The sequence below is a fragment of the Saccopteryx bilineata genome, chromosome 2 (genome assembly GCF_036850765.1).
Source record: "Saccopteryx bilineata isolate mSacBil1 chromosome 2, mSacBil1_pri_phased_curated, whole genome shotgun sequence".
In the NCBI taxonomy this organism is placed as follows: Eukaryota; Metazoa; Chordata; class Mammalia; order Chiroptera; family Emballonuridae; genus Saccopteryx; species Saccopteryx bilineata.
This window is the reverse complement of record NC_089491.1, coordinates 1,046,609-1,056,741: the sequence shown is the minus strand read 5'-3', so window position 1 is coordinate 1,056,741 and position 10,133 is coordinate 1,046,609. Positions and strand designations below refer to the sequence as shown.

The 10,133-nt window shown below is 65.1% G+C and overlaps 2 protein-coding genes across 5 annotated transcripts; both read left to right on the top strand.

Annotated features, from left to right (window-relative positions):
* The first annotated feature begins 1,394 nt into the window (after positions 1 to 1,394).
* Positions 1,395 to 8,361, top strand: AJM1 (apical junction component 1 homolog). 3 transcript variants are annotated; one of them, XM_066255690.1, is made up of 4 exons: positions 1,395 to 1,474; positions 3,093 to 3,176; positions 3,251 to 7,645; positions 8,253 to 8,361. In XM_066255690.1, exon 3 carries the CDS (start codon positions 3,310 to 3,312, stop codon positions 6,232 to 6,234), a length of 2,925 nt encoding a protein of 974 aa, XP_066111787.1. In that variant the 5' UTR covers positions 1,395 to 1,474; positions 3,093 to 3,176; positions 3,251 to 3,309; the 3' UTR covers positions 6,235 to 7,645; positions 8,253 to 8,361. The 3 variants fall into 3 exon arrangements, with proteins under 3 accessions (XP_066111787.1, XP_066111785.1, XP_066111786.1); XM_066255688.1 differs by having other exon boundaries at positions 3,251 to 7,962; positions 8,253 to 8,311; XM_066255689.1 differs by lacking the exon at positions 8,253 to 8,361 and adding an exon at positions 7,769 to 7,892.
* Positions 8,202 to 9,880, top strand: PHPT1 (phosphohistidine phosphatase 1). Of its 2 annotated transcripts, none has more exons than XM_066255692.1 (3): positions 8,202 to 8,537; positions 8,930 to 9,054; positions 9,601 to 9,880. In XM_066255692.1, the coding sequence occupies exons 1-3, from the start codon at positions 8,354 to 8,356 to the stop codon at positions 9,691 to 9,693; spliced, it is 402 nt and encodes a 133-aa protein (XP_066111789.1). In that variant the 5' UTR covers positions 8,202 to 8,353; the 3' UTR covers positions 9,694 to 9,880. The 2 variants fall into 2 exon arrangements, with proteins under 2 accessions (XP_066111789.1, XP_066111791.1); XM_066255694.1 differs by having other exon boundaries at positions 8,327 to 8,635.
* Positions 9,881 to 10,133: the final 253 nt, after the last annotated feature.

The following is a 10,133-nucleotide window of genomic DNA, read 5'->3' as shown; positions in this document are numbered from 1 at the left end:
CTGCTGCTCGACTCCCAGGGTGGTGAGGTGGGACTTGTCTGCAGGTCTCCTTTGCTCCTGCTCATCTCTGGTTGTTGGAAAAGGCCTGAGCCTCTTGCTGTTTGGCCAAAGAATCTTTATTGCCAGAAGGGTGACTGCCCCCTGGGGTAGGACACATTCCAGCACTCCTGGCCAGGAGTGGTCTTTGGAAGACTTCCCATCAGGTCCAGCTCTGGAGAGCCATGTGTTTTCCAGGCTGGGCCAGCATGACCACTGTCTTGTGTGTCTGTCCCAGTCCACTTAGGCCAGGGCTGGGCAGTTGCACCTAGGAATATATGGGGGTGTCCAGCTCTCCGAAGACAGGTGTGTGTGCCTCTTAGGCCCTGTTCCCCTCCAGCTGCTTGCAGCACCCAATCCTGCCCACTACCAACAGCTGCCATGGGAACCACTTGGATACTGGAGCTGCCTCTCTCTCCAGGGGTGGGCAAGTTGGCTACCAAGCAGGAGGTCTGTGACTGGGCACCCCTTCCCAATCCAGAAACTTTCCTCATTCTCTGTTCTTAGAGTTGTGAGCGTGGGAGGGGGTTCAGTAGGACATTCGTCACTGAGCAGGCACCAAGCTGTTGTGTAGGGACTTCCCTTAGCCCACAGCCTGTGAGGTCAGCTATCCTTGGGAAGCCCACAAATGTGGGGATGAGGTCAATATATCTTGGACTTGCCCAGGGCCTTACGTCTCACAGACTCATAATAGGAGAGGCCTATTCTTTACAGCCATGGGTCCATGATCCACTCTGCCCAGCTAGAATGTCCCCTGGCTCAGCGTCTTGTTAGGGAGGGGGCCAGCAGGGCTGGAGTGGGTCACCTGCAGGCCTGGACACTGGTGTGTGTGGGGGGGCAGCTTAGCATCCTAGGGAAAGGCTTCAGGCCCTGGTCTGGCCTAGGGGACATATGGCTCCAGGTACCTGCAGAGTTGGCACCTTCAGCACTGCAGCACAGAGCCAGCAGGGCGGACAGATAGCAACCCATCTGCTCCTGCCTGGGCTCAACCCCAGGTGTGAATTCCGGGAGTGAAATTTAGAAGCTGTCCACAGCCCTGGCCAGGGCTTGGGGCTACTCCAGATCCCTGCTCCTGTACCTTGTCAGACCGCCAGCTGCCAGGCAGGAACTGGCAGGGTCCGCAGGTCCCTTGTTAGACCTCAGACCTGCACCTTATGGGTGCGGGAGGGCTCGTCACGCAGCGCCCCGCACAGCACCAGTGCGGAGCCAGCGGGCCACGTGGGTCCCAGGCCCAAGAAGCGGCCCCTTTAAATGCAACGCCGCCGGCCGCCACCCGGGGCAGCATTGAGCGGCCGGACGGCCTCCGCTCCGCTGCCTGGAAGCTTCTGCCGGTGCCGGGGACGCGGCGCGGATGCGGTGGGGACGCAACGAGGCGGGGGACGGCGGGTGGGCTTGGGCCTGCGCAGCCCATCGGACTCCGCCGGGGAACAGCGTTCAGGTAAAGGGTCGAGGGTTACTGCCCCACGCGCCTTGTCGCGGATGGGGCGCCCGCAAGGATGGGGGTCCCGCCCCCAGCCATCCCGCGAGAGCTGCGGGGCTGGGGACTGGGGGCCAGGATGCACCGTGAGGACAGCTGCCCCCTCGAGCTCATTAGGTCTAGAATCCAAGCGGTGCGACCACTCCATCCCCATGGCGGGGTGGGTGGAGTGGGGCAGGGTGGGGAGGGCTGGTGTCGTCCTCACCTCGGTAGCAGTAGCGGCAAGGCCAGGCTGTCACCTCCCTGGGGTGGAGCCTCACCCTGTCCTACGGCTCCCAATTCCTGCCAGGCTTTGAGTTTAGGGTTGTTGGAAGGTGGTGATAAGGATGGTCCTGTGAACCAGAAATAGTTGGGGTGGACACAAGGCTGGGAGGGGGACAGGCACTGGACCTTGGTGGCCCTGACCCAGAAGAGCAGCCCTGCAGGCACACCTGGGACACAGAGGGTCTACCCGAGCAGAAGTCCTGACAGGTGAGGGCCCAGCGTCCCCCCTTTCCCCAGCTCACCCTGGAGCACACTCCTCAGGCCGGGGGCAGAGGTAGGGCCCTTTTCTCATCATCTGAGCCCCTCCCAGCCTGTCCGGGCCCTGGCACCACAGGGCTGGTGACCCAAGTCTGAGTGTGAGTCTGGTACAGAAGCGCAGACCCCAGCCCAGCCAGCATTGCGGGGGCGTGGAGCCTCAGGTTTCCATGGAGCCTTCCTAAGATGCCTTTTCCTGAGAAAGGGGGTGGAGATTAACTCACCCCCCCAGCCTGCCTCCCTTGCCAGCAGCCTTTTGGCCAGATGCCCGACTCGGGAACAGGGGCAGCCAGAGCCTGGCATGCATGCCCCCACATGATCTTGCAGCCCTGGCCTGGCTGCCCTGCGCACGCTGCAAAGCTGGCAGTCACTTTCTTCGTCTTGTCATAAAACCCCAATGAGCTTGATAGGCTCTTTCCACCCCAAGACAGAGGTTGCTGCAAAGGAAAGGGGACTTTGAGGTCCAGGTATACTCTTTTAAGGACATTATTCTGGCCAGGACCATACCAAATATCAAGTGTGGGACAGGCCAGTTTGTCACCTCAGGGCCATCCCTGGACCTGATGGAGCCACCTCAGAGCCCACTGGGACCTCAGGACCGGGGCTTGGAGCACCCAGCTGTCCCCAGCATAGTGGCCTTTGCCATGCTGGGGGGGGGGGGATTCCAAGCCCAGCCCTGTCAGCAGGTGGGGTGGGGTGAGAAAATCTATGCAGAGGTGGCTAATGCTAGAACCAAGGGAGGGCTCATTCTGCACCAGGCACTCAAAGGGCACTTCTCTGTCAACAATGGGTTATGGAGCCAGCAGCCATAGTCTGTACAGAAGGCCCCAAATGAGCTCACAGTCATTCCAATCGTGGGCACCAGGGGGCCGCCCTGGGAACATACCCCTACTCTTCCTATCAGTCCTGTACCAGAAAGAGGGTCTAACCAAGCTTGCCACCACAGCAATGGCATCATCTTTCTAACTGACCCATTCTAGTTTCATCTAAGCAGAAAGTGGCCAACAAAGATGGGGGGAGGGGGCATTCCAGTGGCTGGACAGCTGGTTTCCTCTTGTAGGGGCTTCAGACGCCATTATGGAGCGAGTGCCTGTGGCCTCAGCCAAGGCCCGAAGCCAGGGCTACTCCGCCCACTGCGCCCCAGGTAAGTCGGGCCAGTGCAGGGGTTAGCCAAGTCCGGGCTGCGGAAGGTCCGCTCTGACACGTATCTTACTCCAGGTCGAAAGCCCCACAAGGCCAAGTGAGCTGCAGCGGCCAGCTTGGGGACCTCTTTTAAGATGACCCGCACGGATCCGCCAGACCTGTTGGTGACGACCGTGTACCAGGACATCAAGGTGGCGGTCCCGGGGCCCGCGTCCAGACGCCCGCCATGTGAGCGCTCCATAGCCCGGTCTGCTGCGCCTGTGCCTTTCAACAAGCGCCACTGCCGCAGCTTCGACTACCTGGAGGCGCTGGACGGGGCGGCTATGGAGGCTCTACCGGAGCCACCACCCGCGGACCCTCCCGCGCCACGCGCGCGGTCCCGCGACAGTGAACCGCGGCGCCGCGCTCGCTCCAAGAGCGCGCCCCGCGCGCCTCCGGAACTGACGCCCGCGCCCGCCTCGCCTCCAGTGCTGCAGCGCAGAGGCCGGGACGTCCAACGCGCGGCGCGGGTCGAGGGGTCACCCCGCCGGGAGCCCGCGTACCCCGCGTTGCGCGCGCTCGCCAATGAGCTGCACCCCATCAAACTGCAGCCACAGCGGGGCGGTCCCGGCCGCATCGCGCCCCTATGCGCGGCCGCCGGCCGCTACGCACAGCCCGAGCCGCCTGCCGGGCCTGCCCCACATGTACGCTGCCGCCTGGACATCAAACCGGACGACGCGGTGCTGCAGCACGCTGCCAGGGGTTCGAGGCCCTGCGGGGCCGTCGAGACCACGCCCTGGGCCCTCACTGCTCCGCAACTCCACGGTCTCACGGTGCCTGGGCCTCGCCATGTGGCGCTGTCGCGCACCCCCACCCCCAGTGACTCGTACTGCGTAGACCCCCGGGCGCTGTACTGCGACGGGCCTCAGCCTGGGCCCCGGGACTACGCGGAGCGCCGAAGTCTACCCTTCACCACCCCACCCGGCCCCACCCAGTTCTTTTACACGGAGGAACCAGAGGGGCATTCCAGTGGTTTTTCAGCCAGCCCAGGACCTCCCTTTGATAGCTACTTCCCCAGGTCCTTCCAGCCTGAGGAGCCCCGGGGTCCCAGTCCAAGGCGTGGAGGCGGCTACTATGCAGCGGAAGTACGCACATTCCCGGTCCACGAACCACCCTCCCGTTCCTACTACGGAGAGGTCCCTAGAGCCTATGGCCCGCCCTGGGGCTCCCGCTATAACGCCGAGGAGCCCCAGGCCTATCCCGCCACCCGACCCTTTTACACAGAGGACTTCGGACGGTATCGAGACCGCGACGCCCTGACGCGGACTTACCCACACCCACGTGGCAGCCCGGCCTGGGGCGACTGGGGCCCGAGGCCTTACCGAACCCTGCAGGTGGCGCCACCCCCTGCCCCCGGCTCGTTGCTCGCCTCCTGGCACGGTGGCACCGGCATCAGCCCGCCTCAGTTGGCCAACGACAGCCGTCACTACTCACGCTCCTGGGACAACATCCTGGCGCCCGGGCCGCGCCGCGAGGACCCCCTGGGCCGCGGCCGCAGCTACGAGAACCTGCTGGGAGGGGAGGCACGAGAGCCACTGGGTACCTCCCCGGAAGGCCGGCGCCAGCCAGTCGTTGTGAACCTGTCCACCTCGCCCAGACGCTACGCAGCGCTGTCCCTGTCTGAAACGTCGCTGTCGGAGAAAGGCCGAGCGGGCGAGGGTCCAGGCCGCAACTGGTATGTCACACCCGAGATCACCATCACCGACAACGACCTGCGCGCCGCCGAACGCCCGCCTGCCAGGGGCTGGGAGCTCCCCGGGGTCCGCCCGCGACCGCCGCCGCCCGCTGTCCCGGACGGCCCCACCTCCGGCCGCCAGCGCAGCCTCGAGCAGCTGGACGAGCTCATCACGGACCTGGTGATCGACTCGCGGCCCCCCGCCGGGCACGCCCCGGAGCCCGCGCAGGACGGCCTGGGCCGCCAGCTGCGCCGCCTGCTGGACTCGCGGCCCGGGGGTCCCGGAGCCCCCGCGCTGGTGCCGCGCTCGCCGCCGGCGTCGGCCGGCAGTGCTGAGGAGCCGCCCGCGGGCTCGGGGCAGGCGGCCGGCGCGTCCCCGGAGCCCAGCGCAGACGAGGACGACCTGATGACTTGCTCCAACGCGCGCTGCCGGCGCACGGAGACCATGTTCAACGCCTGCCTCTACTTCAAGTCCTGCCACAGCTGCTACACCTACTACTGCTCGCGCCTGTGCCGCCGCGAGGACTGGGACGCGCACAAGGCGCGCTGCGTGTACGGCCGCGTGGGCAGCGTGTGCCGCCACGTGCTCCAGTTCTGCCGCGACAGCGGCCCGGTGCACCGTGCCTTCTCGCGCATCGCACGGGTGGGCTTCCTGTCGCGCGGCCGCGGCGTGCTCTTCCTGGGCTTCCCGAGCCCCGGCTCCGCGGACAACTTCCTGCGCTTCGGCCTCGAAGGGCTGCTACTGTCACCTACATACCTGTCCCTACGCGAGCTGGCCACACACGCGGCACCCCTGGGCAGCTACGCCCGCGAGCTGGCGGCCGCTGGGCGCCTCTACGAGCCGGCCGAGTGCTTCCTCCTCAGCGTGTCGGTGGCCATAGGCCCCGGCGCCACACCCCCCGGCGCTCCCACTAGGCCCGCGCCGCGAAGCCCTGGGCCCACGGTGCGCAAGTTCGCCAAGGTGGCGCTGGCGGCTGGCAGCCCGACGCGGCCGGCCCCCGCGCGGGGTCGCGATCCCGACATGGAGACGCTGATCCTGACGCCGCCACCAGGCACGGCGGGTCTGGACCAGGAGGGCGAGGCGGGCCGGCGCGCCCGCGAAGTGGCCTTCATCCACATTCAGCGCGAGCTGCGACTGCGCGGCGTCTTCCTGCGCCACGAGTTCCCGCGCGTCTACGAGCAGCTCTGCGAGTTTGTCGAGTCCAACCGGCGATTCACACCCACCACCATTTATCCCACGGACCGGCGCACTGGCCGCCCCTTCATGTGCATGATCATGGCCGCCTCCGAGCCTCGTGCGCTGGACTGGGTGGCCAGCGCCAACCTGCTCGATGACATCATGTAACACGCGTGGGCGTGCCGTGGCCCCCACTCAATCCACCTAGGACATGTCCAGTTCACCTAGGGCCGCCCCTAGCCCCGCCCATCCCGCTTAGGCCCCGCCCATCCAGCCAACGATTCCCCGAACCCCGCCCATTCAGGATCTGTTCCGTTCACTCAGACTCCGCCCATCCTCCTAAGCCCCGCCTCAACTTCGCCTAGTCCCCGCCCCCTTGCCTCGAGCTCCACCCAGGACCTACTTCATTGTGTTCTATCTACAGGCCCTGCCTTTCCCTCTTCCCCACCGAGACCCCCACCCCCGCCAGTCTAGCCCAGCTCTCCCTTCCCCAGCTCTCTCGAGCCTCCCCAGAGGCCGGTCCTTGGCCACTTGGTGCTCCCCGCTGGGAGGTGGGGTGGGCCTGAGGACCGCCGGCCCTGCCTTCGAGCGGAGGGGTCACACTGCAGACCCCACCACGTAGATCCGGTTTGTCCGTCTCTTGTTGTCCCCAGGGCGTCCCTGAAACTTCCCCAAGTGTGGTTCGCCCTGGTCCAGGCGCCCGAGTTGACCAAAGCCTAGTCCCGTCCCATTTAACACGCCACCCCACCCGTCTCCTGTGGTCTGGGGTGCGTTCTGCTCAGAGGCCTTTCCTCTCTGGAAGACACCCTGGTAGGCCTCGGTGTATCCGTGTCCCGCGCGCGGCCTGCCCCGGTGGTACGCGGTGAGTTTCCACTGGCCCCAGCCCCAGCTGGAGGGCAGAGCACAGCCGGCCCCCGAGCCCGCACGTTTTTCGGCGCTACCTGCCTGCCTCCCCTTACTACAGGCTGCCTGGGCTCTGCAGGAGGGGCTGGGACAAGCGGCAATAGAGGGGTACTCCAAGGTCTGCAGCCAAGGCGCAAGCAAGACACTCAGAGAGGAGGAAGACCCGGGCAGGGGAGGCTGAGGGTGTGGGTGGGGCGCTGGCCAGGCGCCGGCCAAAAGCCGAGACCTCGCTGGGCATGAGTCTGGCTTGCCTGCTCACACTGGACAGGATGGCCCAAAGGCAGGTGCCAGGGCAGAGCAGGCCTACAAAACAACCGCGCAGGCTCTGACCTCAAATGGAGGCAGGAAACAGGTGCAGAGGAGTGATAGGCGGAAGGGACCGCAGGAGGAGCTCCTATCCTCTGGCGTAGGAAAACAGGAGGACGGACTAACCGGGACCGGTTGAGTTGGGCGGGGAAAGCGTGGGTGGGAGCAGGAGAGGGAATCAGCTAGTTTGGTCAGAACAGGGGTCCTCCGAGTGGTGGGGACGTCATTGCACAAATGCACTCCCGCCTCCACCACCCCCGCTCGCTCTGGTGCTGCCTTGTATTGCGGCCTGGCTCGGGCCCTCGGGATCGCACGTTCGAGTGTCCCGGCCCCCGACCTCCCCATGGAGGACGAGTGAACGGGAGAGGGGGTGAGTCCGGGCACCCGCAAGGGCCTTCCGGTAGCTCCCAGCACCCCATTGGGGCTGAGAGGGGGCATCAATTGAGTTAAATTGTGAACGCCTCCGTTTCCGGCCCCCTCCCCCACACGCCAGCGCGCCCCTCACGGCCCCGCGCGTTTGCACCGGCCACACGCCCCGCTTGTCCCACTCGCCTTCGCGCCCTCCCAAATCGAGCCGCCGCGCCCCCCGTCCCCGAGACTGCGCCTCTGGCCCCGCCTGAGAGCCGTCCTGTCAAGAAGGACCCTGGATCGGGATTGTTCCCAGAGGGCGAGCGCTTTTCGAACTAAGTAAAACAACTCGAATGTAACCATTGCCTCTCTAAGCGGGGGAGTGAGTGGGAGGGGTACGGCGGCCCTCGGATACGGTGGGGGGGGACAGGACCTCAGACACAGTGGAGGAGGAGGGGCAGGAGGCCTTTAATCACGGTAGAGGATGCTGTCAGAGCCGGAGCGCATTCCTCCGGCTTCACGGGCTGCCTAACCCCCTCCAAGGGGCTTGTCACCAGCCCACGACCCCGCCCGCTAGAAAGGAAGTTTTTCGTCCGCTAGTTTTAACCACCACTCATTTCCCCTTTAAGTGGGACGCGCGTGGTCCGGGTTGTAAGGAGCTGGATTGCGACTGGCCAGTCCGTGCTGCGGGTCGGCGGCACGATTGGCTGAGGCTAAGGGCCAGAGCTGCATGCCCCCACGGGATTGGTCGCAGCTTCCCAGAGCCCGCCTCCTGCACTGTAGACGCAGCGGCGGGTGGCGCTGTGGGGAGGGCTGCGTGCGGGCCACAGGGGCAGGCGTGATTCGGGAAACATGGCGGCAGCGGACCTCGCCCAGATCCTCGATGTGGATATCGACCCCGACGGCGTCTTCAAGTACGTGCTGATTCGAGTCCACGTGGTACCGCCCTCCGGGGCCCCGGCTGGGGAGAGCAAGGACATCGTGCGCGGCTACAAATGGGCCGAGTACCACGGTGAGGGCGGGGCCGCCTGTGCCTGTGGGCGGGGCCAGACGCTGGGCGGGGCTGACGGGCCACCGTCTGAGGGGACCCCACTCAGGATACCGGGTTCTGCGGGGCCAAAGGGCTACTATGGCCTGACCTCTGACCCCCTAGTCCACGCGCCCCTGCCCATGCACACCCTCTCTTCCCCTCCCCAGCCTGGACGGGTTCCTCTTCTGGGGAATCAGCTGCTCAGAGTTGGGGCTTCAGAACCCCCTGGGCCGGAGGGCAGCCACAGCTGAGTGCTGCGCGCTCTCCCCGTCCCAGCCGACATCTACGATAAGGTATCCGGCGAGATGCAGAAGAAAGGCTATGACTGTGAGTGCCTGGGAGGCGGGCGCATCTCCCACCAGAGCCAGGACAAGAAGATCCACGTGTACGGCTACTCCATGGTGAGGCTGCAGCCCCCGCCCCCCGTCCCAGCCCGCTGGCCCTCCAAGCGGCCTGACCAGCTGCACAAGCATCCACTGCTGTCTCCACTGCAGAACTCACTCCAGGCCCCACAGCTTCCCCCATTTCCCACGTGACATGCATGGGAGTGAGGCCACTCCCTGCCCCTCAACTGCAGCAGGCTGAGCCCTGTTCCCACCCCAGAGGCCTGGTTGGGCTGTCGCTGTCCCCCCAGCTCTTTGAGGCTTCAATATCAGGGGTGAAACTCAGAGGCGTCTCCCTTTCCCTTCTCCAAGCCACCCGAGGAAACACAGGAACATTCTTCTGGCGCCTAGAATAGCCCAGTCCTTGGGCTAGAGGGCCCACTGTCCAGTTCTGTTCACAGCGGTGGTCGTCTTAACATAGGAGGGCTCCCTGGCATGTTTTGGGGATGATGGTATTTGGCTCAGCCCGGGGGCCCCTGCCCCTTTCTGGTTCTTGGCTGTCACTGCTAACTGGACACCCCGAGTCAAGACAAGGGCTGTAAAAGAGATGCCTTCTCTCTTCAGGGATACGGTCGCGCCCAGCACTCCGTCTCCACAGAGAAGATCAAAGCCAGGTACCCGGATTACGAGGTCACCTGGGCTGATGACGGCTACTGAGGCCCACCTGAGGCCTGCTGCCTCCAGCCACGCTGTCAGAACTCTGCCCCTGAAATCCCCTGCCGACGGGCTGGGCTGTACCCCCCTGGTGCTACGCCACCCTGCCCAGGCCTCAGAGATGGACACCAGCCTGGCCCCAGCACCTGGGTTTATCTTGCCCATAGGAATTAAAAGCTTTGTCACCCCAGCTGATCGCTGGATGCTGTGTGTCTTGTCTTCTCTGCTCCTGGATCACCCCTGCAGACCCCTGATTCAAGTGCATGGGTGGCAGAGAGCCAGAGGCTGCCCTGGGGGCAGTGGGCCCCCTCCTGGCTGCCCCTTGCCTGGTTCCACCTCTGGAGCAATCAGGGAGTGGCAGTGCACACTCAGCCCTTTGGGGTCTGATAAGGTCCCCCCGCCAGCTGCTATCCTCGTTTATGGCCTAATTGCTCCTCCTCGTG

What these genes read in the sequence shown, in the direction of transcription:
- AJM1 (XM_066255690.1), top strand. Translation starts at nt 3,310, where the DNA reads ATGACCCGCACGGATCCGCCAGACCTGTTGGTGACGACCGTGTACCAG.
- PHPT1 (XM_066255692.1), top strand. Translation starts at nt 8,354, where the DNA reads ATGCCCCCACGGGATTGGTCGCAGCTTCCCAGAGCCCGCCTCCTGCAC. An exon ending in GACCCCGACGGCGTCTTCAA is followed by an intron (nt 8,538 to 8,929) that starts GTACGTGCTGAT and finishes TCCCCGTCCCAG; the next exon opens with CCGACATCTACGATAAGGTA. An exon ending in ACGTGTACGGCTACTCCATG is followed by an intron (nt 9,055 to 9,600) that starts GTGAGGCTGCAG and finishes TTCTCTCTTCAG; the next exon opens with GGATACGGTCGCGCCCAGCA.